This window comes from Centruroides vittatus, unplaced genomic scaffold (genome assembly GCF_030686945.1).
Source record: "Centruroides vittatus isolate TY-2023 unplaced genomic scaffold, ASM3068694v2 scaffold_1152, whole genome shotgun sequence".
Classification (NCBI taxonomy): domain Eukaryota; kingdom Metazoa; phylum Arthropoda; class Arachnida; order Scorpiones; family Buthidae; genus Centruroides; species Centruroides vittatus.
Window position 1 is genome coordinate 1,212,171 of NW_027122670.1, and position 25,965 is coordinate 1,238,135.

Sequence of the window (25,965 nt, forward strand, 5' to 3'; positions counted from 1 at the left end):
TGTTGACAGCAGTGTGATTTTGGTGATGAGACATAGTCTTATCAATTAATAAAAATAAAATAATTTACTATATGTCATCTACTATTTTTTCTAAAAGTGTTATTTAAGTGAAATTTTGAATGATAGGAGTCATACTTTCAAGATAGTGGCTCATGTCATACATCATTTGAAAGCTTGTCTGTTTTTCTTGCTCTTGACTTCATTTAGACAAAGATCTGTTCATAGTTATAAGCTGTTTTATTGGCTAAATTTTCAATCTTATGCTCGGTGTGATTGGTTAGAGCAGTGGTTTCCAACCTGTGGGGCGTGCTCCCCTAGGGGGCCGCGAGACTGTTGCAAGGGGGGCATGCAGCTGTTGCAAGGGGGCAAGGCAAAATATCATTTTCGAATACAAACCAAAAAAGTCGAATAGGTGTCAAAAAATGAATCAGCAAAATAGGTATACGTAATCCACAATCCTCGCAGCGAATTTTTCAGGTACAAATGCTAAAACATCCATCCATACTCTTGCTGGAACGAAAACATCTCGCTTTCATGTTTGGAGCCAAGTGAGGAAACAAAAGACAAGACCTCGGAACATCCCGGGTATTTTCGTGCTTACTCGCGCCAAACTTCAGTAAACAGAAGAATCTGTTTTTTTTCTGTTGTCTATGAACAGAATTAGTTCGTTAGTAGTGCTTGCGATAACCACGTTGATATATAGAATGAAACACTTCGCTTTGGTAACTTCTAAATTAATATTGAGGTAAATTTCATAACTGTTATAATAGTACATTATTTTTAGTACATTTAAAATTATTATTTCTTGTAATAAACTAGCTGACCCGGCCACGCGTTGTTGTGGCTCAAAATGTATCTATTATAAATGTGTAACACTTCCCCCATGGGGGAATTTCAAAAAATCCCTTTTTAGTGTATATTCTGTTGACGTCGCCTATTAAAACGCAATTAAAAACGCAAAAAACCGCATGTAAAATAGTATAAATAGAAGCCGAGTTCTTCACGGTAAGCCTTAATCCTGTCCCTTTCCCCGTTGGGGAATATCGAAAAATCCCTTTTTAGTGTATATTCTGTTGACGTCACCTATTGAAACGCAATGAAAAACGCAAAAAACCGCATGTAAAATAGTATAAATAGAAGCAGAGTTCTTCACGGTAAGCCTTAATCCAGTCCCTCTCCCCGTTGGAAAATATCGAAAAATCCCTTTTTAGTGTATATTCTGTTGACGTCACCTATTAAAACGCAATTAAAAACGCAAAAAACCGCATGTAAAATAGTATAAATAGAAGCGGAGTTCTTCGCGGTAAGCTTTAATCCCATCCATCTCCCCCCGTAGGGGAATTTCGACATGTATATTATATAAAAACACGTGCATATTCGAATGCAACGTTGTGTCAAAATTTCAAAGGAATCGGTAGGAACAAACAAACGTTGTATTTTATTTATATAGATAGATAGAAAATGATCTGCTTAGGTCCATTCTCACTGAAAAGCATAATGCCTTACAGAAAAGCAAACTTAGGTCGTCGGAAGTTAGCGCCATCTGTTGGACATAAAAGCCTTAATCCATATATAAATATATTTTTGAAAGGGGGGAAATGGTGATCTTCACGTATGCCACAAACCTTCGTGGGAATGTATTAAACAACTTCCCAAAGTTTCATGGCAATTGGATAAATGGTGTGGTAATGCATGAAGGACAAACACACACACACACACACACACACACACACACACACATTCGTTTTTATATATAATAGATAATTATTTTTTTATGTATATTTTTACATAATATTGTATATTATTTTGTAGCCCATTAAATAAATTATAATATCAGTTGAGTATTTATGAAATTAGATTGTTAGAAAAATTAAGGGGGCACAACAATTTTTTTAAGGGGGGCGCAGGTACAAAAAGGTTAAAAACCACTGGGTTAGAGGATATTTTCACATCTGCCTATTGGTTATTACTGATTCACTTGTGCAGTGGGTTTTGTTGCTATTGACTAGTTGAGTGTTGTGTTGTTTTTTGAACATTTAATAATCTTTGTGAAATTAACATTTTTTAGTTTCTAGAGGTTTTTTATATGATTATATCATGTACAAAAAGATTGGCAAAACAAGTGTTTTTACTGAGAAAGAAAGGAAAACCACAAGATCAGAGTGGATGATAATGGTCAAAACAAATAGACTCTGAGAATAACATGAATATTGCAAATGCCATTCAAGAAAACTCTACATTTTCCAAAGAATTAAAAGCACTACATAAATTTGATGAAAATATAGGATAGACTTCATATCAAAAACAGCAATATTTCAAGGAGACAGCCATGTATTTGGAAAATCAATACCCTGGATATAGAATTACAGTCGACTTCGCATAAGTCATCACCTGGATAACTGGATAACACCGTCGGTTAAGTAGTCAGTTTTCTGTGGTCCCGGCCGACTTACATAGGCATTAATGTTAAAAAACTCCGGTTTACTCCACACTGTTTAACTTGTCACCACTGGATAAGTTGACATACTTTTGCTGTCTCACACACTGATAAGTCATCACCCCCTTCTGAAAAAATGAATTTACTCTGCACGTGTGGTGCGAACTCATTTTTTTTTTTCAGGAGAGGAGTCGATTTATTTATTAATACATAATTAATATATTTAATAATATAATAATATGTACATATTAATAAAAATGTCTTAACATTTTATGTATAAAAAAAAACAGATAAACAAAAAGAAAAATATACAATCTACATCAATGTAACAACAGAATCCAATTTTGCATTTTCTCACGCTAGAGGCATTAAGAATCCTTAGACATTACTTGCCAACAATTGATAATTGTGAAGATGATGTTTTAAAGGCGTTCGTGATCATTGAAAAAGAAAGTTGAGACAGTTAAGTGCTTAAAACAAACAACACTAAACGAATTTTTCAGTTTTTCATCTACAGAGTAATTGTAAATGGAGGATGCAGTGTATTGTAAGCCTATACTACTGTATAATGCACTACTGTATTTTTCTAACTAGTTTTATGGTTTTTTTTCAACTTTTGCTTTAGTCGTCACATCGGATAACTCGACACATTTTCACTTCCCCTTGGGGTGTCGACTTATGCGGAGTCGACTGTATTAGTTTAGAAGCAATTGAAAATTAAACAAAATCCCTTGCATGCCCAAAATGTTATCAACAGAATTTAAAGATAATAGAAAAATGTAAAGTTATTGTTACAGTTTTTGTTGTCTTTTGCCATATTTCTAACAAAATAATTACTGAAGTAAATTTGTCCATTTTTAACAAAGTAAATAAAACTTCTGATATTAATACTTTGGCTGTAAGTTAGCAAAAAATAATGGTTTTTGGTATGCTAAATTAACAAATTTTTCTTCTGGGATGACTATTTTGAGACCTTTCTATCTGAAAACCTTTCAAGCAATCTCTAAAACAATTGATAATGTAGTATCTGAAGTTTTAGAAGAACATTTTCAAGAAGTTGCTAAGATTGTAAAAACTGAATATAAAAAAAACTGGATGATATTAATATTGCTGTTAGTTATGATGGAACATGACACAAGCTAGGTCATTCATTATTATTTGGGATTGGTGCTGTTGTTGATATTTTGATAGGTCTTGTTCTTGATTTTGCTGCCATGAACAAATATTGCTATAGTAATTTTAAAAAATTAATTCTTAAAAAATTTCAAAATTATGACTGTCAGATAAATTACAGTTAATCATTGGATGTCATGGAGGTAGAAGCATTATAACTATTTGTACACTCAATATAAATATATGGACTTTGATATCTGGATGTTCTTTCTGATGGTGATTCCAAAACATATTGTAAGTTAAGGAAAAAAATATTTATGGTGACAATTATATAATTGGCAAGGAATGTTATAAATCATGTTTCGAAATGAATGGGTTCAGCACTCAGAAAATTAAAAACAAATTAAATTGACTGGAATAAATTTAGGAGGTAAAGGTCATCTCTCAAATGAAAAATTAGAAAAAAATACAGAATTATTATGGACAAGCATTGGAAAATAGTGCACCAGTTATTGAGAAAACAAGAAAAACTGATTTTGCATCTTTCTTTCATATGATTTCAACAGATGAAGAGTCACATCATACATTTTGTCCCAATGGTGTCCAGTCTGGGTGTTGTTTTAAATAAGCTCTCAAAGATCTATCTCAGAAATGAAAACACACACCTATACTTCCAAAAGAAATTGGTGAAGCTCTTTTACCTATATACAAATGATTGACCAACTTAAAACTTTAAAAAGATGTACTGAGAAATATATATATATATATTTTAACTATAATATGTAGAATTATAAAAGAAACAATATCTTTAAATTGGATTATTTTTTATTCTGGAAATCATGAAATGCCTTATATTTTGCTTCTCTCTAAGCTCTTACTGATTTTATCAACAAACTTATAATTAGTTAGTAAATGTATTGCTAATGAATTTACTATAGTTAATAAATGATAATCATGTCAATTCTATTTCTGAAGTGTTGTATTTTTGTGGTTAAGTTCCAGAATTATCCAACCAATATAATAAATCAGTTACTAATAAATATTTTATTTACCATATTTATATATTTAATAACAATAAAAAAAAACTATTTGAAATAATTATGGAGTCATTGCATTTTTCTTTTTTTAATATTGATTCTTCAAATTTTTTGTCTTTTGGTGAAACTTTATATATATTGTTAATTTTAGAACTATAAAAATTTCTTTGTCATTGATAAATATTTAAAATGGACATGATTATATTTTTGTTAAACTTAACACAATATAATTTTTATTGAACCTACTATTATACTTAGTACTAATGATATATGGGCAGTGATCAGAATTTTCTAGTTTATCGATGGAAAAACAAGGATCCACTGCTGTAAACTGATATGGTGATCTTAAAGTGGCAACAATGCTTTATTTTTTCACATAGTTCCCATTATGGCTCAGACACTTGTCACAGTGCGGGATAAGTTTTTCTATCTCTGATGGATAGAAATCCAGACCCTGTTGTAATAAGTAAAGCCCTGTTCCTGCAGTGCATTTGCATTTGTTGTCTCTAGTACAGTGGTAACTAGCCATGTGCTCCTTTAAGGCAGAGAACAGATGAAAATCTCTAGGTGTCATTTCTGGGCTGTAGGATGGATGCTCCAAAATCATCTGTTGGAAGCTGTGCAGCAGGTCCTGTGTGCTCTGTTCAGTGGAAAGTCAAGTATTTCCATGGAGGAGGGTCACACAGTCTGTCAAAAAACCAAGATGTTTCTTCCTGATGGTTTCTCATATGATCTTATGAACTTTGATGTGGGACCACTTCTCCAAGTGGGCTGCTATTTTTATTACCACTGGATATCCCCTAGTGCACATAACTAAAACATAATGTTATGCATCCTCCCTGGTATCTTAGGAACAACAGGTACAACAACCTAAATAGTACTTAGAACGGTATATATTTTTTCTGATCACCCCATAATATATTCTTAGTAATAGGTTTTATACTCTTTTGTTAGTAGATTTGATGCAATTTATTATTTTGTATTATTTGAGAAAGAGGCAATTCACATGCTTTTGTTTTCATTGACTTATTTCTATGTAAGAAATAAATAAAGGTTACATAATTTTTAATCTTTTTTGAATGATTATAATCACTTTTCTTTTAGAAATAAACTGATTTTATTTGACAAGAGTGATTAAAATCTTTTAAAATGTTCTTTTGTGTTTTAATATTGTCTTTTAAAACAGATAAATCTATAAATTATTTTAAATCATATTAAATAATAAAAGCTAAAATTAATAGAAATTATAAAGCATTTGTTTTTGTAGGTATTCAGTGTTTTCCACAAAGGGCAGCTCTTCTGAAATCAATGTTAAATTTTTTAAAAAAAGCTATTCAAGATCCTGCGTTTTCTGATAATATTAGGCATTGTATGTATTATTATTAGTATTTAATATAGATGCTTTGTATTTACAATTACAATCTTAATACTTTTTTAATATAATTTTAGTGATGGATGGCTCTCTACCAAGATCTTTGAAACATGTAATAAGTAATGCAGAATATTATGGACCATCATTATTTCTTTTGGGTTAGTATATATAGTATATCATATATTTAATTTAACAGTTAAAAACAAATTAAGTGCAGTTTATAAATAAATTTTATAAACTGCACTTAATTTATTTTAAAAATTTGAGATGAATATTATTGTATATAACTTATACAGGAAATTCTTGTTAATTCAAACTTTGATAATTTGAAATCCCATTAGTTAGTTTTGTCCCAGCTGGGGATATAGAGATTCAAATGTTCAAGAATTCAGTTAGTTTGAAATATGGCTACTTCAAAAATTTTGTCTTAACTGTGATATGTGTATGTTAACTTGTTTGTTTAGATCAAAGTGCCTCCATGCTATAAGAGAACAATAGACCAAGAACAACTCTAATCTGGTCAATATGGCTTTGCTTTTACATTAGCACACTTTCAAGTGTTGCCTTACTCATGGACTACACTTTTTTTGCTTATTTTATAAATATGGCTGGTTTTCAGGATTGCAAGATTGTGCTACGAGTAGTAGATTATTATTTGTAGGCTCTGTGCTACTACATTTGGGCAACTTACTACTTTTTGGGCCATTTTAGAAATAATTTGGGCTATATTTCAAGGAATTCTGCTTTACTTTTTATAAAAATCTATCTCACAACCTGTGAGGTTCTTACCAGACACATGCTGTTTAACTGCAGTTTATAACGGATCGTTACAAAGAACGTGGCTTGAGGATAGACCCATGGAGGGATCCGAAATTGTTTCCATACACAATTTGATCGTACCCCATGCCAGTTAAAGGTGTTAATGAAGGATTATTTGTACCTGCAGTTTATTCATATTATTATTAATTATTAATTAATGAAAATAGTATTTTGTATATGTACCCATATTCTATTTCTTTAATAAATTATTTCAATTATGTGGCATTTGGCATATTGTATAGAAATATACAGTATAAATCTTGGATAATTTGTAACTCAGTAATTCGAAGCCATGATTATTTCGTTCCTTGAATTTCAAACTAATAAGGATTTCCTGTATAAAGACACAATTTATATCAATAGTTAATGGAAAATTATCATCTAAATTTTAGTATTTTTATACTGTTTTAAATCAGTATCTGTGCATAGGTCAACATGCTCTACCATATTTAACTACAAAGTAAAAATATGTGTTTATCTTTCATTATTTTGATATCAAATTGAAATATAGTAGACCCCCCCCATAACACGGTAGATACGTTCCATGTTATGTGAATCCGTGTTGTACGAGTCACTTAAATACATGAGCCAATCACAGCCTGGCACTTGTGCAGTTTAGGGGCTATGGCTGTTTGAAAGGTTTTCTTCCATAAAATTAACCGATTCTAGAATAATTTGACTCAACATTTCCAAAACATGTATAATTTTTTGGGAATAATCCATATAAACTATGCTATAAACAAAAAATTGTAGGATTACTTACCAACTGTGCACCGTTCGATGACTCCATTGTTTAAGCTTGTTTTCGTCATGGAGCAGCTCATCGAACAGCGGATGCGTGTTTCCTGATCAGCGAATTTTTGCAGAAAAATAACAACTTTCGAGACATCATTAATAAAAATATAAATTTTATGGCCGTTGAATAATTGTGTTTTTAGTAGGTCCAGTGCTCATTTAAACTCAACGGTTTGTACAATATCTGCTATTGGTCCAGATTTGACCACTCCTGTCGCAACATGAGTTGGCGATGACGTTTTACCGTGTTATACAAGTCTCTTTTAGTGTGTTATATGAACCTGTTTGCAATTTTTTTGCTGTGTTATACGAATTTGTGTTATAGGAACCCGTGTTATAGGGGGGGATCTACTGTACATTATTAAAACACTTTTGATTGATATAAAAATATAAACAATTGTAATTTAATATTGACTGTTAAAATATTATGAATATTCATTCTTTGTATTTTCTTTGATTTTCACAAATTTCTGCCATGAGAGATTTTTCTAATGCTGAAAGGCAATTAAATTTCTGAGAAAAATATATCTCACAATTAATTATAAATAGAGATTTAACTATTCTGATGAATTTGCCTGTATAAATTGGTAAATAGTTTGTCTCATTACACTATTAATTTGCTTTATTATTTACAAATGAAAAGAAAATTGGAAACTCAACAATTGACATATATTAAAATTGAAATTTTAATATATGTCAGTTTAATAGGTGTCAGTATTATAAGTTCTCAAACTGCATAAAACTATTTTTAATCCTTGCTGACTATTTTGTTTCAGCTATGGATGTTGTAACGGTATATGTATTTCAAGAACCTTCGTTACTATCATCATTACAAGATATCGGATTAACGGATATTGTTCTTCAAGCTTTGCTTGTAAAAGAAGTAAGTATCAATTTGTATAATGTAAATATTCAACAAATTTTATTTCTTATTGATTAAAGTAGCTTGTGTGTGTGTGTGTGTGTGTATTAATATGCTAGTTGTTGTTGTAGAGTTTGTAATGTTTGCTACTTTTTTTTATTGATAGTTTTTTAGTTGTATCTATTTATTTATCAAAAACAATAAATAAATTGCTACAGGTTTTATGTAAAGCATTGTGGAGAAAGTTATTTCTTGATTCCAGTTGCATGTTGATTCAGATGATTGAAATGGTCTGAAAAACAATGTTAATTAATGAACAAATGAGATTTTCAATAACTGAAATCAAATACAGTAGAGCATCAATTAACTGTCACATTGGTTAACCGACTGCATTCTAGTCAGCAAATTCAAATGTCCGCTAGTGATGTGGCGTTACAATATTTGGCTATGTCTTGGCTACTCTGATATTATTTTTGTTAAATTTTTCCGTGTTTTAGCTGGCAACACTGACTCGACCATGAAAGGGAGGCCAGTATTTGAACCATGCTTAATTTTTTTATTTTGTCTTTATTTTGTGGAAAATAAAGAAATCATTTTTAACAATACAATAGCGACAATTATTATTATTTAAAAAAAATTTTGTTAGGCTTAACATTGATGAAAATTCAACGTGAAGTAGGTTAATAGCGATATACTAATATACATATTACATGGGATATACTAATATACTAATAATATATTTTTTCATACTTTTTGGTTATCCGATTTTTCAGTTATCCGACCAACCCCAGTCCCCAATTGAGTTGGATAATCGATGCTCTACTGTACTATCAAAATCATTTCATAATATTTGATTTTAGTTATTTTTTGAAGGTTCATATATTAATTCTTAAAATAATTGAAAAATTAAAATAGTTGTATAGAATATAATAAAAATAAATAATGTAGTGAGAATCACTTTCATTCAATTGCATCAGTTTCATGCAATTGAGATATAAGAATAGATAGTAACATTGTTTTGAATGAAACTGCTTCAGATACTTATTCATTCATATATCTTTATATACATGTTTCAAAATTTAAAATAATTATTTTTAAAGTTTTTACAAAAATTTTTATCAGTTGTTAATGTATAAAAACTCAAATGTTCTGACATTGAAGGAATTGTGTAAAACTTTTAATGGAATAAAGAACACTCAACTATTTCAATGTAATTATAGGTACTACTATTTAAAATATAAATGTTTAAATATTTTTTTCTTATAAATGTTTATATCATTTAATTCTAATATTTCATAATCTGATTTAAAAAATTTTAAATTGAAAGTTAATGAAATGATAAACAGAACTGAATCAACAAGAGCTTAACTTTGTTTTTAGGTTCCAGCTACACGTGAAGTACTTGCCTCATTACCAAATGTGTTTAGTGCTCTATGTTTAAATGCAAGAGGACTCCAAGCATTTGTGGCATGTAAGCCATTTGAAAGATTATTTAAAGTTCTTTTATCACCTGATTATCTTCCTGCAATGAGACGGCGTCGTAGTTCTGACCCAGTTGGAGATACTGCCAGCAATTTAGGTAATGCAATGGATGAATTAATGCGACACCAACCAAGTTTACGTGCTGATGCAACTGCTGCTATTATCAAGGTAACTGGAATTTTCATATAAAACCAAAGCTCTTTATTTATGACTCTGTATATTATTCTAATTATTACTGTTTTATTGAATCTAAGATTTGCAATTCATTTCTGCTAATTGATTTCCAGATATTTATAAATACTAATTCAAATAAAATTTTACCTTTTAACAAAAGTAGTTTTGAAAAGAAAGATGTGTAACTGAATGTAACTTACTTTCATAATTGCATTGATAAAAAGTAATAGTAATTTCACATATTCTTGTAAAAAGCTAGAATATCAGTAAAATTATAAAAGATGATTATGAAGACAGTTTTAAAGGGCTTCAAGAAATGCTGTTACCAATAACTCGGATAGAACAGAGGCTTTGCTTTTCAACCCTGATAAATGGCCACAAATAGGAGTCAACTTCCAATTTTAGAAACCTTACTTTTTGAAAAAATTAGGAATTTGAATATAAGTCAAGCATTTATTATTAATTTTTTTCACCTACAAAATAGAGAAGTGAGCTGCATTAAAATTTGGATTGATACAATACTTCATTACTTTCATCTTCATCAGAACTTCCTTGTTTAAATGAAAGTTCTAATGAAAATGAGAAATTCCTATTTCTTATTTCATTACAGCATTCTCCTTCTGTTAAGACAGATAAACATCAACCAATATTTGGGCCAATACAGTAGTTGTAGTTCCTGAAAAATTTGCTGACATGTAGATACAATATTTTATTGTATTTTCCTTGTGAGGAACATACAAAAACATAACAGAGGAGTATATGTTACAAAAAAATTCATTCCTTGAAAGTATTGGAAAAAAATAATTCAAAAGTTAAATATTTGAAATTGATTATAATTGACTTATCTTTCTTTGACATTATTCTAACAACTGACAAAGGTCACTCAGCATTTAGTAGTAATTGTTTTTGAAGGAATTTTGTGGATTTACTTGTACTTATATTTTACCAAAGTTGCAGAATGCTATTCAGGCATTCTTGAGAAAATTATTATAAAAGTTCTAGAACTAATAATACTTATATGGAAGAACAATTCACAAATTTGCTGTGTAGTGTCATTAGTTAAAACATCATATGAACCACTTTTGTTTTTGGGTTTGAACCTTGTATGTGAACCTTTATTATATTTATAATTTAAACTTACCATTTTAAAATTTGTTATGTACAATTTCATGTTATTTTTTAATTATTGAATGTGAAATTTATTATTCATTATAAAATATCAGAGAATTCAATATAAATATAAATATTTACATTAATACATAAACTGTTTCACAATATGTGCAAGTCAAAAAAGAGTGAGAGTGAATTTATTACTTATGAAATATATTACAGATTCAGGTTGATATGTTCTTTTTTGAAGTAGTTCCCATCAAGTTGTATGCACTAGATCCAATATGTCTGGAACCTATGTTTTGATATCATCTCTAGAACCATCTATGACTTCTTCAGAATGGCTATTGATAAGCCGAAATACTGGCTTTGCAGCTCAGTTTAAGACAATGGGACCAAAAACACTCACTCAGAATAAGGTCTAAGTTGTATAGATGGTATGGCACACATTTGACATTCTGTCAGACCAAATAGCGAGCAACAATGTTGGCAATATGACAGCTTGTATTATTGTGGTGTAGGCATCAACCAGATGGATACATCTCTTCTTTTTTGTTAGATGTTTGTCAAGGGTCTCCAAAACTGTCATGTGATACTGCTTAGTAATTGTTGTATGTAGAGGCACTTCTGGTTGGTAAGTCATTCCACAGTAGTCAAAGAAGGAAATTACCATTATCTTTCCCAAAGACTTTAACAATCTTAGTTTTCTTTGATCATGGCAAAATATGTATGAAACCATTAAACATTGTGCGTGCTAAATTCTCTATACAGCTAGGTTTTGTTTCATGTGACTTTTTTCTTTTGTTCCCTCATCTTAAATTGGAGCTGTGGGGCCAGTATTTTGGTTCATCAGTGGCTGTTCTGAAGATGTCAAAATATGGGTTTTATCATGTTTTCTAAGACTGGCAGACATGTTAGGCCAAATGCATATAATTCAATAGGGAACTACTTTGATAAAGGCCATACTAACCTGTACCCTGCCTAATGTATTTCATAATGAACCCGTTTTCATTCCTTTTCTATTTGCTCTTCTATGACAGGTTTTTGGTGGTATTTATCATTAAGTAATTAAAACATAATGATTTGTTTCACTGTGCACTTATAATCATTGGCATTTACACAGTTTTTATGTTTAGTTTAAAAACAGAGGGTAAAAAACAAACTTTATTCACATTTTTGAAATTACTTCTTTCATGTGTTGTTTGAGATGTTAAAACATGCATGATTTGCATGCCACAAAAATCTGGTGCACTCATCTGGTTGTGAATTAGAGATTCTTTTAATGGCATCTTCATGATTAGGTATTTCTCTCTTGGATTTAAAGTGTGTGCTGCAATTTTGTAATCTTTTGGTAAAATTTTTAACTTGTCTAAACATTAGGTTGACAAAGAGGAGTACATTTTGGCATGCAATTTTCAATTGATAATTGGAATATCGTTGTCATTTAAAAAAGCCTTGTTATATATTTGAGAATTTGTTTGATTACCCCTGTGTTTATCATCAATAAAAACTTCTCAATTTTTACATGTGATTGTACAAATGACTCCTTAATTGAAACAAAATTTTGTTGCTAACTATTAGATATTGAGTATTTAACAATGACATTTTTAAATTTGGACACAAGAACATCAAGTTACTTTTATACAGCAGGACAATTTTTCACCTGTTTCTTGTAAATGAACAATTCAGGTACAAGCTTTCCCAAAAAGTGCTTTATGTGACACTTTATCTAATGATGCTATGCTGTGAATTTATGAATCATTTTTTGTATAGGTATTAATGGTTACAGGCAAATTTCTATTGTAATTTTTCAAGAATGCCTGAATAGTGGATCCTGCAGCTTTAGTAGAGTATAAGTACAGGTAAATAAAGCACATTACAAAATTCATTGAAAATGTTAATAACAAACTGGTGGGTGTCCCCTTGTGAGAAAAATGAATATCTGCATAATTCACATTGTGTTACAATTATCAGTGAATAATTATTGTTTTATTACATGTATTATTATATGTTAGCATAATAAAATAAAATGACGTAGATAATTTAAGTTTTGGCAGTTTCAAGATATTGGTGTTAAATTTAGGCAGTTTATTATCTTTAAGAAGATATAGTTTACATCTATTGCTTAATTTGCTTTAATATGATTTTTAAATTTTTGCAGTTATGTTATTGTTGAGCAGTGGTTCTTAAACTTTTTAGTGGTCAACACCCCCTTGAATCTGAAAATAAGCTCTTGCACCCCATTAAAAATGATGTGTATATTTTTTATTTAAGAAAAAACATTATTGCATAAACAAATGCCATGTTTATTACAGTATATATTACTATATAACATAAAACACAATATTTAAATTTTAATGGCTAGGTTGTTGTTGCTTACTCATAATAATTCTATTAAAATGAAGCTTTGAAAGAGCCACGCGTAAGTCATCAGATGCATTTAAGCAATTTCTAGCTTTTGTTCTGTTGTGCAAAAGTGCTGAAAATCCCATTTCACAATGGTAGGTGGCGGCAAATGGTAAAAGTGTGTCTAATGCTGCTTTTGCCAATTGTGGATAAGCTTCTAAGTGTTTACACCGGAACTGTTCTAAGTCTAGTTTTTCAAATTCCATTTCCATATGTACATTAGCTATTTTTTTAGAAATTTTTGAAATTTCTCTCGCACCCCAGGTTAAGAACCACTGTTGTCGAGCCTGTATTACCTTGAATATAATTTGTTTTATTATTATTATTATGTTGGGTTAAGTGAGATATACTCGGTTAACACCGGTGGCTGTGTACTATGCCGGACCAAAGTCAAGGCATAGTAACCAAAACAGAAATTAAAGTGTATCAGTGTGTGTGTCTGTATTCAGGAATTTTCTCACAATATGACATGTATTCAATATAGTGGCCTTCTGTAGTGTGATGTATGTGTTTCTATTCAATTCTAATGTGCCCAGGCTTTTGTGTAGTGTGTGTGATATGACACCTGTAGAGGAGAGAACAACAGGTACAATAAGCACCCTATCCATCCTCCACAGATGCCTTATTTCCTGGGCGAGTTCTGTGTACTTGCTAATTTTTTCAGTGCATGCGTTTTGTATATTGTGAGTGTTTGGAATGGATATGTCTATAATGTATGTGATTTTATTGTGTTTGTCAATGAGTGTGATGTCTGGTCTGTTGTGGTAAATTGTTTTATCTGTGATTATGGCTCTGTCGTAGTACATTTTGTGCGTGTTGTTTTCCAATACTGTCTGTGGAATGTATTTGTAGTATGGTTCGTGGATGTCTACTAATTTGTGTTTCTTTGCAAGCTCTTGGTGTATTATATTTGCTACTTGATTATGTCTGTGTAAATAATCTGTCTGTGCCAAGAGCTTGCAACCAGAGGTGATGTGTTGTATAGTTTCTGGCATGATGTGACATTTTCTGCATGTGTCATTTGTGAGTGTTGTATCTTTGAGTATGTGTTTTCTGTAGTTTTTAGTATTTATGACCTGATCCTGTATGGCAATCATGAATCCTTCCGTCTCCCCAAAGAGGCATCCCCGAGCTAACCAGCTGTTTGACGCAGTTTTGTCAACAAAATCCTGGGCCAGATCGTAAGGATGCCTGCCATGGAGTGCCTTTCGAGCCCACGATTGCTTAATGGTGTCTATGCGTTTTATATGTTGTGTTGTGTCCATATTATGAGAGTGTAAGTTTAATGGTGTGTTATTCGAGTCTGCTAGAGTTACTGCTTTATGTAATTGTGATGTTTCTTGTTTCTTGTAGAAAAACTCTCGCAGTGACTGTATTTGTTTGTAGTGAAGGTTAACTATGTCAATCAGGCCACGTCCGCCATCTTTACGTGGAAGGGTTAATCTTTCTGTGGCGGATTTAGGATGATGTTGTTTATGCTTAGTAAGTGTTGTTCTTGTTTTCCTTTGGAGTTGCTCGAGATCTGTGTGAGTCCAATGTATAACTCCAAAAGAATATGTGAGTACTGGGATGACATATGTGTTTATTGCTTTAACTGTGTGTTTTGCATTTAATTGTGTTCTGAGAATAGCATTTAACCTACTTTTGTATTCTTTAATTAATCTTTGCTTTATTTGTGTATGTTCTGTTAGTTTGGCCTGTTGGAATCCTAAATACTTGTAGAACTCGCCCTCTTCCATGGATTCAATTATGTCTCCATTTCCAAGCGCAAAATCTTCTTTCTTCAGGATTCCTTTTTCTATGTGAAGTGTTTTGCATTTATCTAGGCCAAATTCCATTTGTATGTCCTTGGTGTATGAATGTGTGATTTGTAGGAGTTGATGAAGTTGTTTTTGTGTGGATGCATAAAGTTTTATGTCATCCATGTACATGAGATGTGACAGTGTATACTGTGTTGTTTTTTCATGCCTGATATTGTAGCCATATTGTGTGTTGTTTAACATGTTGGATAATGGATTCAAGGCTAGGCAGAACCAGAGAGGACTCAAGGAATCTCCTTGAAAAATTCCTCGCCTAATAAAGATTTGGTTTGTTTGTATGGAAGTGTTACTAACCCTGAGATGTAGTGTTGTTCTCCAGTGCTGCATAGTGTTTTGGAAGAATGTAATGAGTGATGGATGTATTTTGTACATGTGTAGAATATGTAGCAGCCAACTGTGTGGAACACTATCGAATGCTTTTCTGTAGTCTATATATGCCATGTGTATGTTTTTGTGTTGTTTGTGTGCTTGCCGTAGAATGACTGAATCTATGAGTAACTGTTCTTTGCATCCCTTGTGATTTCTACGGCAACCTTTTTGTTGTTCTGTTAGAATGTCGTGTTCTTCAACATGTTTGTATATTTTGTTTGCGATACAGGATGTCAATAATTTGTAGAGTGTTGGGAGACATGTAATTGGTCTGTATTGTGTGGGGTCTGTGGTATTGTTGTTTTTAGGTTTCATGTAGGTGATGCCCTGAGTAAGAAAATTTGGCATGTCTTGTGAATTGATGATGATGTGTGTTAGGTGTTTAGCTAGTTCCTGGTGCAGGGATGTAAACTTTTTGTACCAGAAATTGTGAATGTTGTCTACACCAGGTGTCTTCCAGTTGTGTGTTCTGTTAACAGTGTATTGGAAATCATGTATGCTTATTTCAACACAGGGCATAGTTGGTATGTTGTGTAAGTTTTTGTTCTCCTCCTCAATCCAGCCTGCTTCAGCATTGTGCGTGACAGCACTGGACCAAAGAGAAGACCAATATGTTGTGAGTTCTTCTTCTGTTGGTGTGCCACTGTGCTGTGTATCAGTGTTTGCTTTGTTATTAATTTGTCTGTAAAAGAGTTTTTCATTGTTTGTAAATAATTTATTTTGTTGTTTTCGTAGTGTACATGTTTTGTATCGTTTGAGTCTACGTGCTTTGGCAGCAAGTTTTTGTTTTAGTGTATCAATGTATTCTGTAATGTGTGTGTTGTGATGTTCATGTTTTGTATGCGTTTTTATTTTCTTAAAAATGTTTTTGAGCTGTTTCCTTAATTTGGGTGTTATGTTGTTTTTAGTGTATTGTGTTAGCCTGCCTAATTGCTGTCTAATGTCATTTATTTGTGTTTCTATTCTTTTCTGCCAGGCAGGCTTGTGATAGAATTGTGTTTTCTGTGTATTTGTCTGTGATTGTATTTTCAGTCCATGGTGTGTCACTACTGTGACTGCCCCAGCATAAACTAATGTATGAATGTCTGCGAGTGTAGAAATTGAATGAATGTAGTGTGGTAGTAAGTGAGTGTTTACATAATTTAGTGTTTTTCCTACTTCCTTCGACGTGTTGATTTTTGGTATTCGTGGTCTTTGTGTGGGATCTGTGCCTGTATATTTAGTGAGTGTTTCCTGAAATATAAGTGAGAGCGTATTAACTAAATCCATGTCTATGTTATCAGTGATGGACGAGGAAGTGTCTGTGGTATCATTAGTGGTAATTGTTGTATGTGTGTTATTATCAATGCTTGTTGCTGGATTATCCTGACAGGTTACATGATCTTCATTAATGTTAGATGTTTCTGTCTGTTGATGTATTTGATCAGCAACCTGTTGTTTGATAAGTTCAAGTGTTGTTTGTGGAATAAGGTTGTTGTGTATAATTGTTCTTTTTTGATCAACAACTCTTTGTTCGGTGACAGTGAGATGAGGATACTGTTGTGTGAATCTATGGTGTAGTTGTTGTCTGTATGCTGTCATGTTTGTTTCGAGTTTTGTGATGGTGTAATAAGTACGGATGATAAACTCGTTCATTTCTACTGTCCATTTCATCCGTTGGCGTGGTTTTCCAGCCTTTGTGGTCTGTGGATGCATTGCCACAGAAACACCAAGGCTGGGTTGGTTCCTCACATCTGTTGAGGGCATTGCAGTAGCCATGCTTGGGCCGGTGCTGCTTTCGCCACCGGTAACCAAGGGAGACTGTGGCCTATTTTTCGAACGTGAGCCTCTGCCTAACCCACGAACGCGGACCTTGTTAACCCGGGCGACGTCCGAGCCGGTATCACACTTTGATCTAGTTATTACCATGATGAATATCTCCACAGAATGTGGGTGTGGTCACTCTTAGCTTCATTTCTCCCCATAGACCTTACTGGCATGGGTGTCCCTACCAGGAGCTTATGCTCCAGCCTGCATTGCCCTATGGATCAGTAAAATTACTGGGCTCTCCCACCACGACCAGGTGGTGACCACGGGAGAGTTATTATTATTATTATTATTATTATTATTATTATTATATTTTTGTGTTTGTGAAATCAGAAATGTAATAAAAATTTTGTTACTAATACTTTATATACTAATAGTAATAATTTCTTTATATGATTTATCCAATTATTTCAAAGCTGATTAAATTTTATAAATTATTTTTCTTTAAGCTTTTAGAAGAACTTTGTGCTATGGGCAGAGATCCAAAGTATATATGTTCTAGGCCTGCACCAAAAAATGATAATACAACGAGTATTAGCACACGAAATAGTAATGTTAGTACTGATACCGGTTCATCAGATGAGGACGACGATGATGATGATGAGACTGGTGGTAATCCAGTTTCAAGTTTATTAAAATCTGGAACTGAGAAACCAACAGTACCTGAACTTCTTGGAACAGATATGAAAACACCAATACCTCTTGTTGATTATATTTTAAATGTGGTAAAGTATTTAATTTCAAATAAAATTCTTTGTTACTTTATATTAAAAATTTTAATTTTAATGAAAATTGGAAAAAAAGTTAATGTTATAAATATTTTAATGCCATTAAAATTTTTTTTTTGTTACTTCTTTCAGTTGCATTATATTAGCGAAAAGTGATTACAGATGTAAAATTAGTAGTATTTCTCTGTTCAGTTGTTTTACTTTTTTTAATTTAATCTTAAATTACGTAAGATTAACTGCTGCTTGCATCGGTTCAACAGAAGATGTTAAAACTAATAATATACTTTGTATTATTTGACTGTAAAATAAATAAATGCCATAAAATAACAATAATGCCAAAACATGACAACACTAAAAGTGCTTTTTCTTTGTGCAGAAAATACTGTTGTTGAAATCTCAGTATTGGACAAATACTTTCTAAACTTTCCATCACTTTTCAACTTCTGTCAATTCTATGTAATTATGTTATGACATATAAAGGGATACTTAAATTATCAGATTTAATATCTGTAGATGCATCCTATCGTAACATTGTTATTAATATTAAAGTATCCCTGTTTAGAAAAGTCTGTTGAGGGAATTAGCGAGTAAAATTTTATTGAACTTGGTATGAATATTTTCCATATCATGGGGAAAATTTTCAGTAATAAAAGTAAATAGTTCCTACACTCATTGATAAAGGGAATATGGTGGTGTGAGTTACAGTTTTTGGTCCTGTACAATGGCCAACATATTAAACATTGCAAGACAGTAGGTCAGAATGTTGTAAAGTACTGTGTCAATGAATGGGGTATGCATTTTTAATACAAGGTGCTTCAAACATCATATGTACAGTTTAACCCAATTATAACGTCATCGGATGTAACGACAACCCTAATATAACGTCAAATTTTTATCGGTTTCACGATTTTACTATACTAGATAATGTTAAAGAACCCACTTGTAACGACATAAAACCCTGTTTTAACGTCATATTTGAAGCACTCCCAAATTTACAAAATTAGATTTCAAATTTTATTTAATAAAGAAAAACTACATGTTCAGTCTTAGGGTCAGAGTCCACTTCCTAGAACAACTGTGGGTGGTGCTCTCTCCACCTGACTTCGGTGGGGTGAAATTTTCCACTTTTAAACGATGTGACGATCGGTTATTACATACTCATTTTTATATTACTTTATGCTAAATTGTTAAATATTCTATTATTTTTAATATAACATATTATATCAAATAGTTTATAAAGAAATAATTGAATTATTTTTAATTGGCATACATTAATTTAAACTTTTGTTGCCTTTTGATTCAACATTATTCTCAAAATCGGAAGTTCTGCCATTATTGAAACTTAAGACAAATAGAAATTCCTTATAAAAGGTAATTTTTGACATTTTTAATTACATCGATGTAAACTTAGACATAATAACATAAATAAAGTTTATTTAAACATGTAGCTTGCATTTTTATACATATGATGATAAATTATTACTATCATAATAGATACAATATACTGTATTACCATTAAGAAATAATTTTACGGTAATACATATGATGTTAAATTAGAATGGAGTTTATAATAGATTCTTAAACACACATGGTATGTTTTATTGGACTGAAATTATGATCCCGCAGATAACGACACTCGGTTATAACGGCAAAAAATTGCCTGTCCCATGGATGACGTTATAAATGGATTAAACTGTATTTATACCACACCTTTTAAAGCAGAATGGTTCTGACATGATTTTGTGACATTGTATAAATTGCAAAATTGACTGATCATATTAATCAATTCTGGTCAACATAGTCAGTCAGTTCTGAACTTTACAGATGTGTCAGAAATATTGTTATGAATATGTTGCAATTTATTCCTTGTTTTTATCAGAATTTTTAGAAAGCAAATCTATATTGATGTATACTGTTTGCCGTGTCATATCATAAATGCAATGTTTGTGGCTTGGTATGCAATTCCTATTTGTTGCTTTATACTAAGCAATTTTGTTAACTATATTAACTGTTGATGATTAGGTGAATTAAGCATTTTATGTTCTAAAATGATAGTTTGTATCTCATACATAAGTATTGTCTTGGATTTTAGTTATGTTGTCAGAAATTAGTTGAAATTTTTGGGTTGACATTGTATTGCATTATAAGCTTTATTACTGTATATTTCTGCAGATAAGATGATAGTTGAATCATAAGGGCTCCAAAATCTGGGGTCATCTTATAGGACATACAAAAATGTTAGATTGAAATTTATATAAATTAAAACCATTATAAAACAAAAATGGAACTAACCATAATTATTTACTAGGTATGTCCATGAATAGAATAGCCCATATGACGTTTTTGTGAATAGTCCAAGTCATCATCCGAATGCCTGAATCAATGCAAATGTTTGCAACAATCGCAAGGCAGTGCTGCCAGATGCAAGAAAATAAAATTTGTTCATTCAAAAAATTACAAATAGGACCTAATTCTGTATACACTATACTGTATTATTATCCAGATGGTGATCGCTGATCTAAACTAAATTCATAGGCCATTGATAGTTTGGGGGTCATCTTATAGGAGAGATATATGCTAAAACTATAAAGCTTTGATGAAAATTTATATCTCGTCTTATCTGAAGGTCGTCTTATCTGCAGAAATATATGGTACTTAAAATAATGGGAAATACACATTGACTTATGTTTCCCTGCAGAATTTCTGACTTTTGGAAATAGATTGCTGATGTTAAACAGTAAATGCCTATGTATGACACACATTACTTGAACTAGATTTGTTGTCATTTATTGTCTTCAAGTATATTTAATCTTTCATGACTTTTAATAAAATTTTTGGGGAAATTTTAATTTATTTGCTTTTCTCTTTCAAAATATTTTGGAGTTCCTTTTGATTCTGACATAGTTTACATGAATTTTGAGGAATTGAATTTTTTCCTTTGCTTTCAGTTAAAAATGTTCAAAGATATAAGGTAAAATAGTCAATATTATTCTAATTTCATAATTATCATAGTATTCATGAAATAAATACATACAAAAATGCCAACAAATTTATTTGTTTATACAGTAATTTGTTTATTATTGGTTGAATGTTTCAAGCAATATTATATTTTCAGATGCGATTTGTTGATGCCATTTTAAGTAATAATTCAACAGATGATCACTGTCGTGAATTTGTTAGACAGAAAGGTTTAGTGCCTTTAATGGGAATACTTGGATTACCAAATTTACCTATAGATTTTCCAATTACACCAACTTGTCAAGCTGTTGCTAGTGTATGCAAATCTATTTTGGTAAGTTTTAAAAAATGATAACAATAAAATTTTTACTTATTTTTATTATAATAAAATGTCTATGATAGAATTTAGCACATGAACCTCAAGTGCTCAAACAAGGATTATTGCATCTCAATGAAGTTCTTCAGTCTTTGGAACCATTGCATCGACCATTGGATCCTCCAGGTGGTAGTGTTCTTCTAGAAGAATTAATTAGTTCATCAAATCCAAGTGAAGCAACATTGAGTGCCCAGTCTACACCCCTATTACATGCCATGGCTTCTGCACATGCATACATAATTATGTTTGTTCATGTGTGCAGAACTGGACAAGTGAGTTTATTAAAACAAAAATTAGTAAAAAAATTATTTTAAGATTATTATTGTTAAAATGAACTTTTAACCTCTTCTCAGTTTCCTTTTTTAAGTTGATTGTCCAAAAAGTTTCAATTTTTTTTAAAAATCATATTTTAAATAAATTAATTTTGATGAAAAATATGGCAAAAAGATTGCTTCTACATGTCTTTTCTAAGAATAAAACAATTATTTCTTTTTTAGTATTCTTTGAAAATAATTTGTTAGTAACTCAAATTTGTATAAAATTGTCAATATCATCAATATCCATTATTAATTTATAAAATTATAACTTTTTTGAAACTCTAATTTATTTGAAAGGAAAACTCTCAGAAATAAATTAGAGATGTTTTCAGATTCCAAAATAAAACTAAATTATTTTGCCAAAAGCAGCTAAGTAATTTGTTACATAATGCTTTCTATTGGAGAAATGATAGTGAAGTAAACACAATAAACAATGAATGCATCAAATGTTAAAAAGAATTTCTATAGTATTTTTCACATCAAATATGAAAATCAAAGCCAAAGAAGTAATCACTGCACATGGACTTAAGGGATGTGACAATGCTGAGCAGGAGTTAACTTTTCATTACATAATTAAAGTAGAAGGAAATTCTTGTTCATGACTGGAAAATTGACTCACTCAATTTTTTCAACTGCTTGCTGTTGAAAATGTTACACATTTAATTGTATGTGGATAAATCAAAATAATAAATCAGGAAATGCACAAAATTTTGTCAATTTGTGTGTAACTTTGGGCTACTGAGAACATGGATTTTACAAATTTCTTTTACATAGTTATCTGCAACAATTAACAAGTTCTGAAAAATGCCATCAGTTTGTGAGTTATACTGTAAGTTTTCAATGAATTTTATTACAATATATCAGTGGTTCTCGATCTTTTTGAAGTCGGGGAACACTAAACTTTTACATTGTTTTCCACGAAACACTAAAGTTTGACATTTTTTTCCACAGAGCAGTTTCAATACATCAGCTTTAAAGTAGAGATTGCAAACCTTTTTGAAATCAAGCATACTTGGTCTAGTAGATGACGATATTGGCATTTGCTAATTACATTCCCATACAAAAATTATTTTACGTTGTATTGATTTTTCTTTTGCAACAATTTTTAATTGTATATTTGTTTTTTTGCGGAACACTTGAAGTGGGTTTACGGAGCACCCATGTTCCGCAGATCACAGATTAAGAACCACTACAATATACTGTAGCACTGATTTTTTTTTCTCCCTATGAGAATCAATGTGTTTTTAAATTTATGTAACAGAACATACAAAGAAGTACTATAGACAAATATCTAAATGAATAGATACAGTATAAGCCTAATTCACTGTAATATAGTGAAACATTGTTAAATAAATTTGGATTTTTGAATGAAAAGTTATATTTTCTTTTCTGCTTAAGAAGTTGCATACATAAGAATTTTTTTAAAAATTTGTCCCTTGAAAGACTTCTTAATTGAGTTTTGTATGTATTCAAAGCTAGATGAGATAAGTGATCTTGAAAGAATTTGAGGTATTGCTATCAATGTAATAAGTCTACAAAAAATGTTTTTAAATGTATGTAATTATGTTAACAGCAAAGTAAATTGACAAAATTGGTATTGTTCACAGGACACATGTTTCAAAATAAGTTTTTATTACTTCTGAACTTATCTATGAAGCAATAAAAGTTTTATTAATAATTATAAAATGAAAACAATAGCTACCATACAATTATCCATAAACATGGTACTGAAAAAGGAAAATTTGTGAAACATGCTCATATAAAATCATTGTAATGAAAACATTACTAAAGCTTTCATATTATCTGAGTAGATATTTTTTACTTTTTTTTAATAGGTATATAGTTAATATTACTATATTACATTAGTCAAAAAATAAAAAATAGATTTATCTATATATAATCGAGACATGATGATGATGATCAGCACAGAGCCAAAACGGTTAGAAGTTGAAAGTTGAAATTTGGTACACAGTTAGGGTACGTCACGAGAACGCACACTAAGAAGGGATTTTCGAAATTCCTCCCCATGGAGGAGAGGGACAGGATTAAGGCTTAACACTTCCATCAACAATGGAAATGTTAAGAGAAAGCAATGCAGATGCAGTTTTTTTCGTTTTTGTGGGAAATCGAACATATTTTTAGACCCATCTAAAAATTCTCTAATTAGTCTGGAAACAGGGGGACCCAATTCTTGCATTCTGTGAAAATGGGTAAGGTTGACTATAACGTAATAATCTTAACCTTTGCTATCATTACTTTTGCCTGAGCAACGCTGGGCTTAGCTGCTAGTTTATTAAATAGTTAAAAGCTTAATACTGAAAATTTGATAAATTATCATTAGAAATATAGTAATTATTTCTGATTAATTTAATACTAGTAGCCTGTGAACCCCTAGTGGGTGTTCTAGCAGCAGAGGTATTATTCCATGGTATAAATAATAAAATTCATATAAATAATAAATTCCTATAACAAATAAAAATAATAATATATACAGTTATAAATAAATTATACTATTAATTTAAAGAATAGCTGAAAATCATTGCTAGGGATGCCCCTAATGCATGTTCTAGGCATTCCATGACAGATTACAGATGACAGATACACAGATAACACGCATCAATGGCTTATATAAGTAGATATATTGCCATATATAACTTGTAATTTTGGAAGTATACATATTAGTATTTAATAACTTTTAAGTGAAATCTTAATCCTACAAATCACTGTGAAAATCAGTAGGAAATGTAATCAGAAAAATTAATTAATAAACAAATTAATATAATTGAATCTTTTCCAGTTCGAATTCATTTATATTTACTCTTTTTTTTTAATATGTTATAATTTAAATTGATGATACATTTTTATTACAGAGTGATATTAGAACTATCTCTATTAGTCATTGGGGTTCTGAACTTGGTTTAAGTGTACTTAGAGGATTAAGTAGATTGTACACATCTCTAGTCTGGGAAAGTACTGTACTTTTAGCATTATGCAGTGAAAACACTTTACCTGCTGGTTGTCAGTTTGGCCGCCATCAGTTAGAGAGTCTTTTACCAAAGGATCCTTTAAAGGTTAGTTCTTTCAATATTTTATTATGTAATTGTTTAAAATAACAGTTTAAGAAATTGAGTTTAGTTTTGTAATTGATTAATAGTACATAAGTTATATAGTCTTGAAAAAATAGAATATCTGGAAATAACATAAAATTTTAAAGTGTCTTAATTTCTGCAGGCTGGAAAGAAAGTACATGAATGAATTGTTCTGCATTCTGAAAAACATTTTTGTAATATTTGCAAAAATTGTTCTCCTTACTTTTGGAATCATTCAATTATCATATCTTTGAAAAATCACAGTTGCAATTAAAATAGCTAATTATATAGTCACAGTATTACAATTTCAGTTAATTCAAATTCATCAAGTTTGAATTATTTAAACATTTTCATTAATGGAAATTCATTATTTTTGAATTAATGCACAGTTTAGAAAAATTATGAATAATTATATATTTATTAATTAAAACTAACATTAGTTGTCATTCCCTAATAAATTATAATAATTTGAAAAAAAACAATTATTTGTTCAGTTTTCATAAAATACATAATCTGATTTTAAAAATTTATATTTTAATAAGTTCAGTAGTGAGTATAAAATTAATATTGAAAAATGTTATCCTTGAAATTTCTTAAAATTGATACTTTGAAAAGATATGTTAAAATCTAATAATTGAAGCTTAAGTATCAATTTTTATCTCAATACAATTTAACAGATTCTTTACAGAAATATTAAATTAGTATTATTTTGACTTTATGAAAAGTACTTTAAAAAGTAACTGCAAAAAATTGTTACATTTAATCTATCCTATCTAAAGTATTTTTAAATTTTTTTGAATTGAAAATAACAATGGCATATATATGTCATATTTTCTTTAAATATTGTTCATTCATTTCTATCATAGCTGTAAAAATGATTTACTTCTCCCTAGTT

At 30.6% G+C, this 25,965-nt stretch overlaps 1 protein-coding gene across 6 annotated transcripts in view; it reads left to right on the forward strand.

The window, feature by feature from the left end:
* HUWE1 (HECT, UBA and WWE domain containing E3 ubiquitin protein ligase 1) overlaps window positions 1-25,965 on the forward strand; it is a 202,847-nt gene that overhangs the window by 70,844 nt on the left and 106,038 nt on the right. For all 6 annotated transcript variants that reach the window (XM_067284115.1, XM_067284118.1, XM_067284119.1 and 3 more), the window contains exons 20-27: window positions 5,855-5,956; window positions 6,037-6,117; window positions 8,350-8,456; window positions 9,816-10,085; window positions 18,052-18,327; window positions 21,446-21,622; window positions 21,691-21,936; window positions 24,852-25,052. In XM_067284115.1, coding sequence (XP_067140216.1) covers window positions 5,855-5,956; window positions 6,037-6,117; window positions 8,350-8,456; window positions 9,816-10,085; window positions 18,052-18,327; window positions 21,446-21,622; window positions 21,691-21,936; window positions 24,852-25,052 — 1,460 coding nt within the window. The remainder of the gene's footprint in view (window positions 1-5,854; window positions 5,957-6,036; window positions 6,118-8,349; window positions 8,457-9,815; window positions 10,086-18,051; window positions 18,328-21,445; window positions 21,623-21,690; window positions 21,937-24,851; window positions 25,053-25,965) is intronic.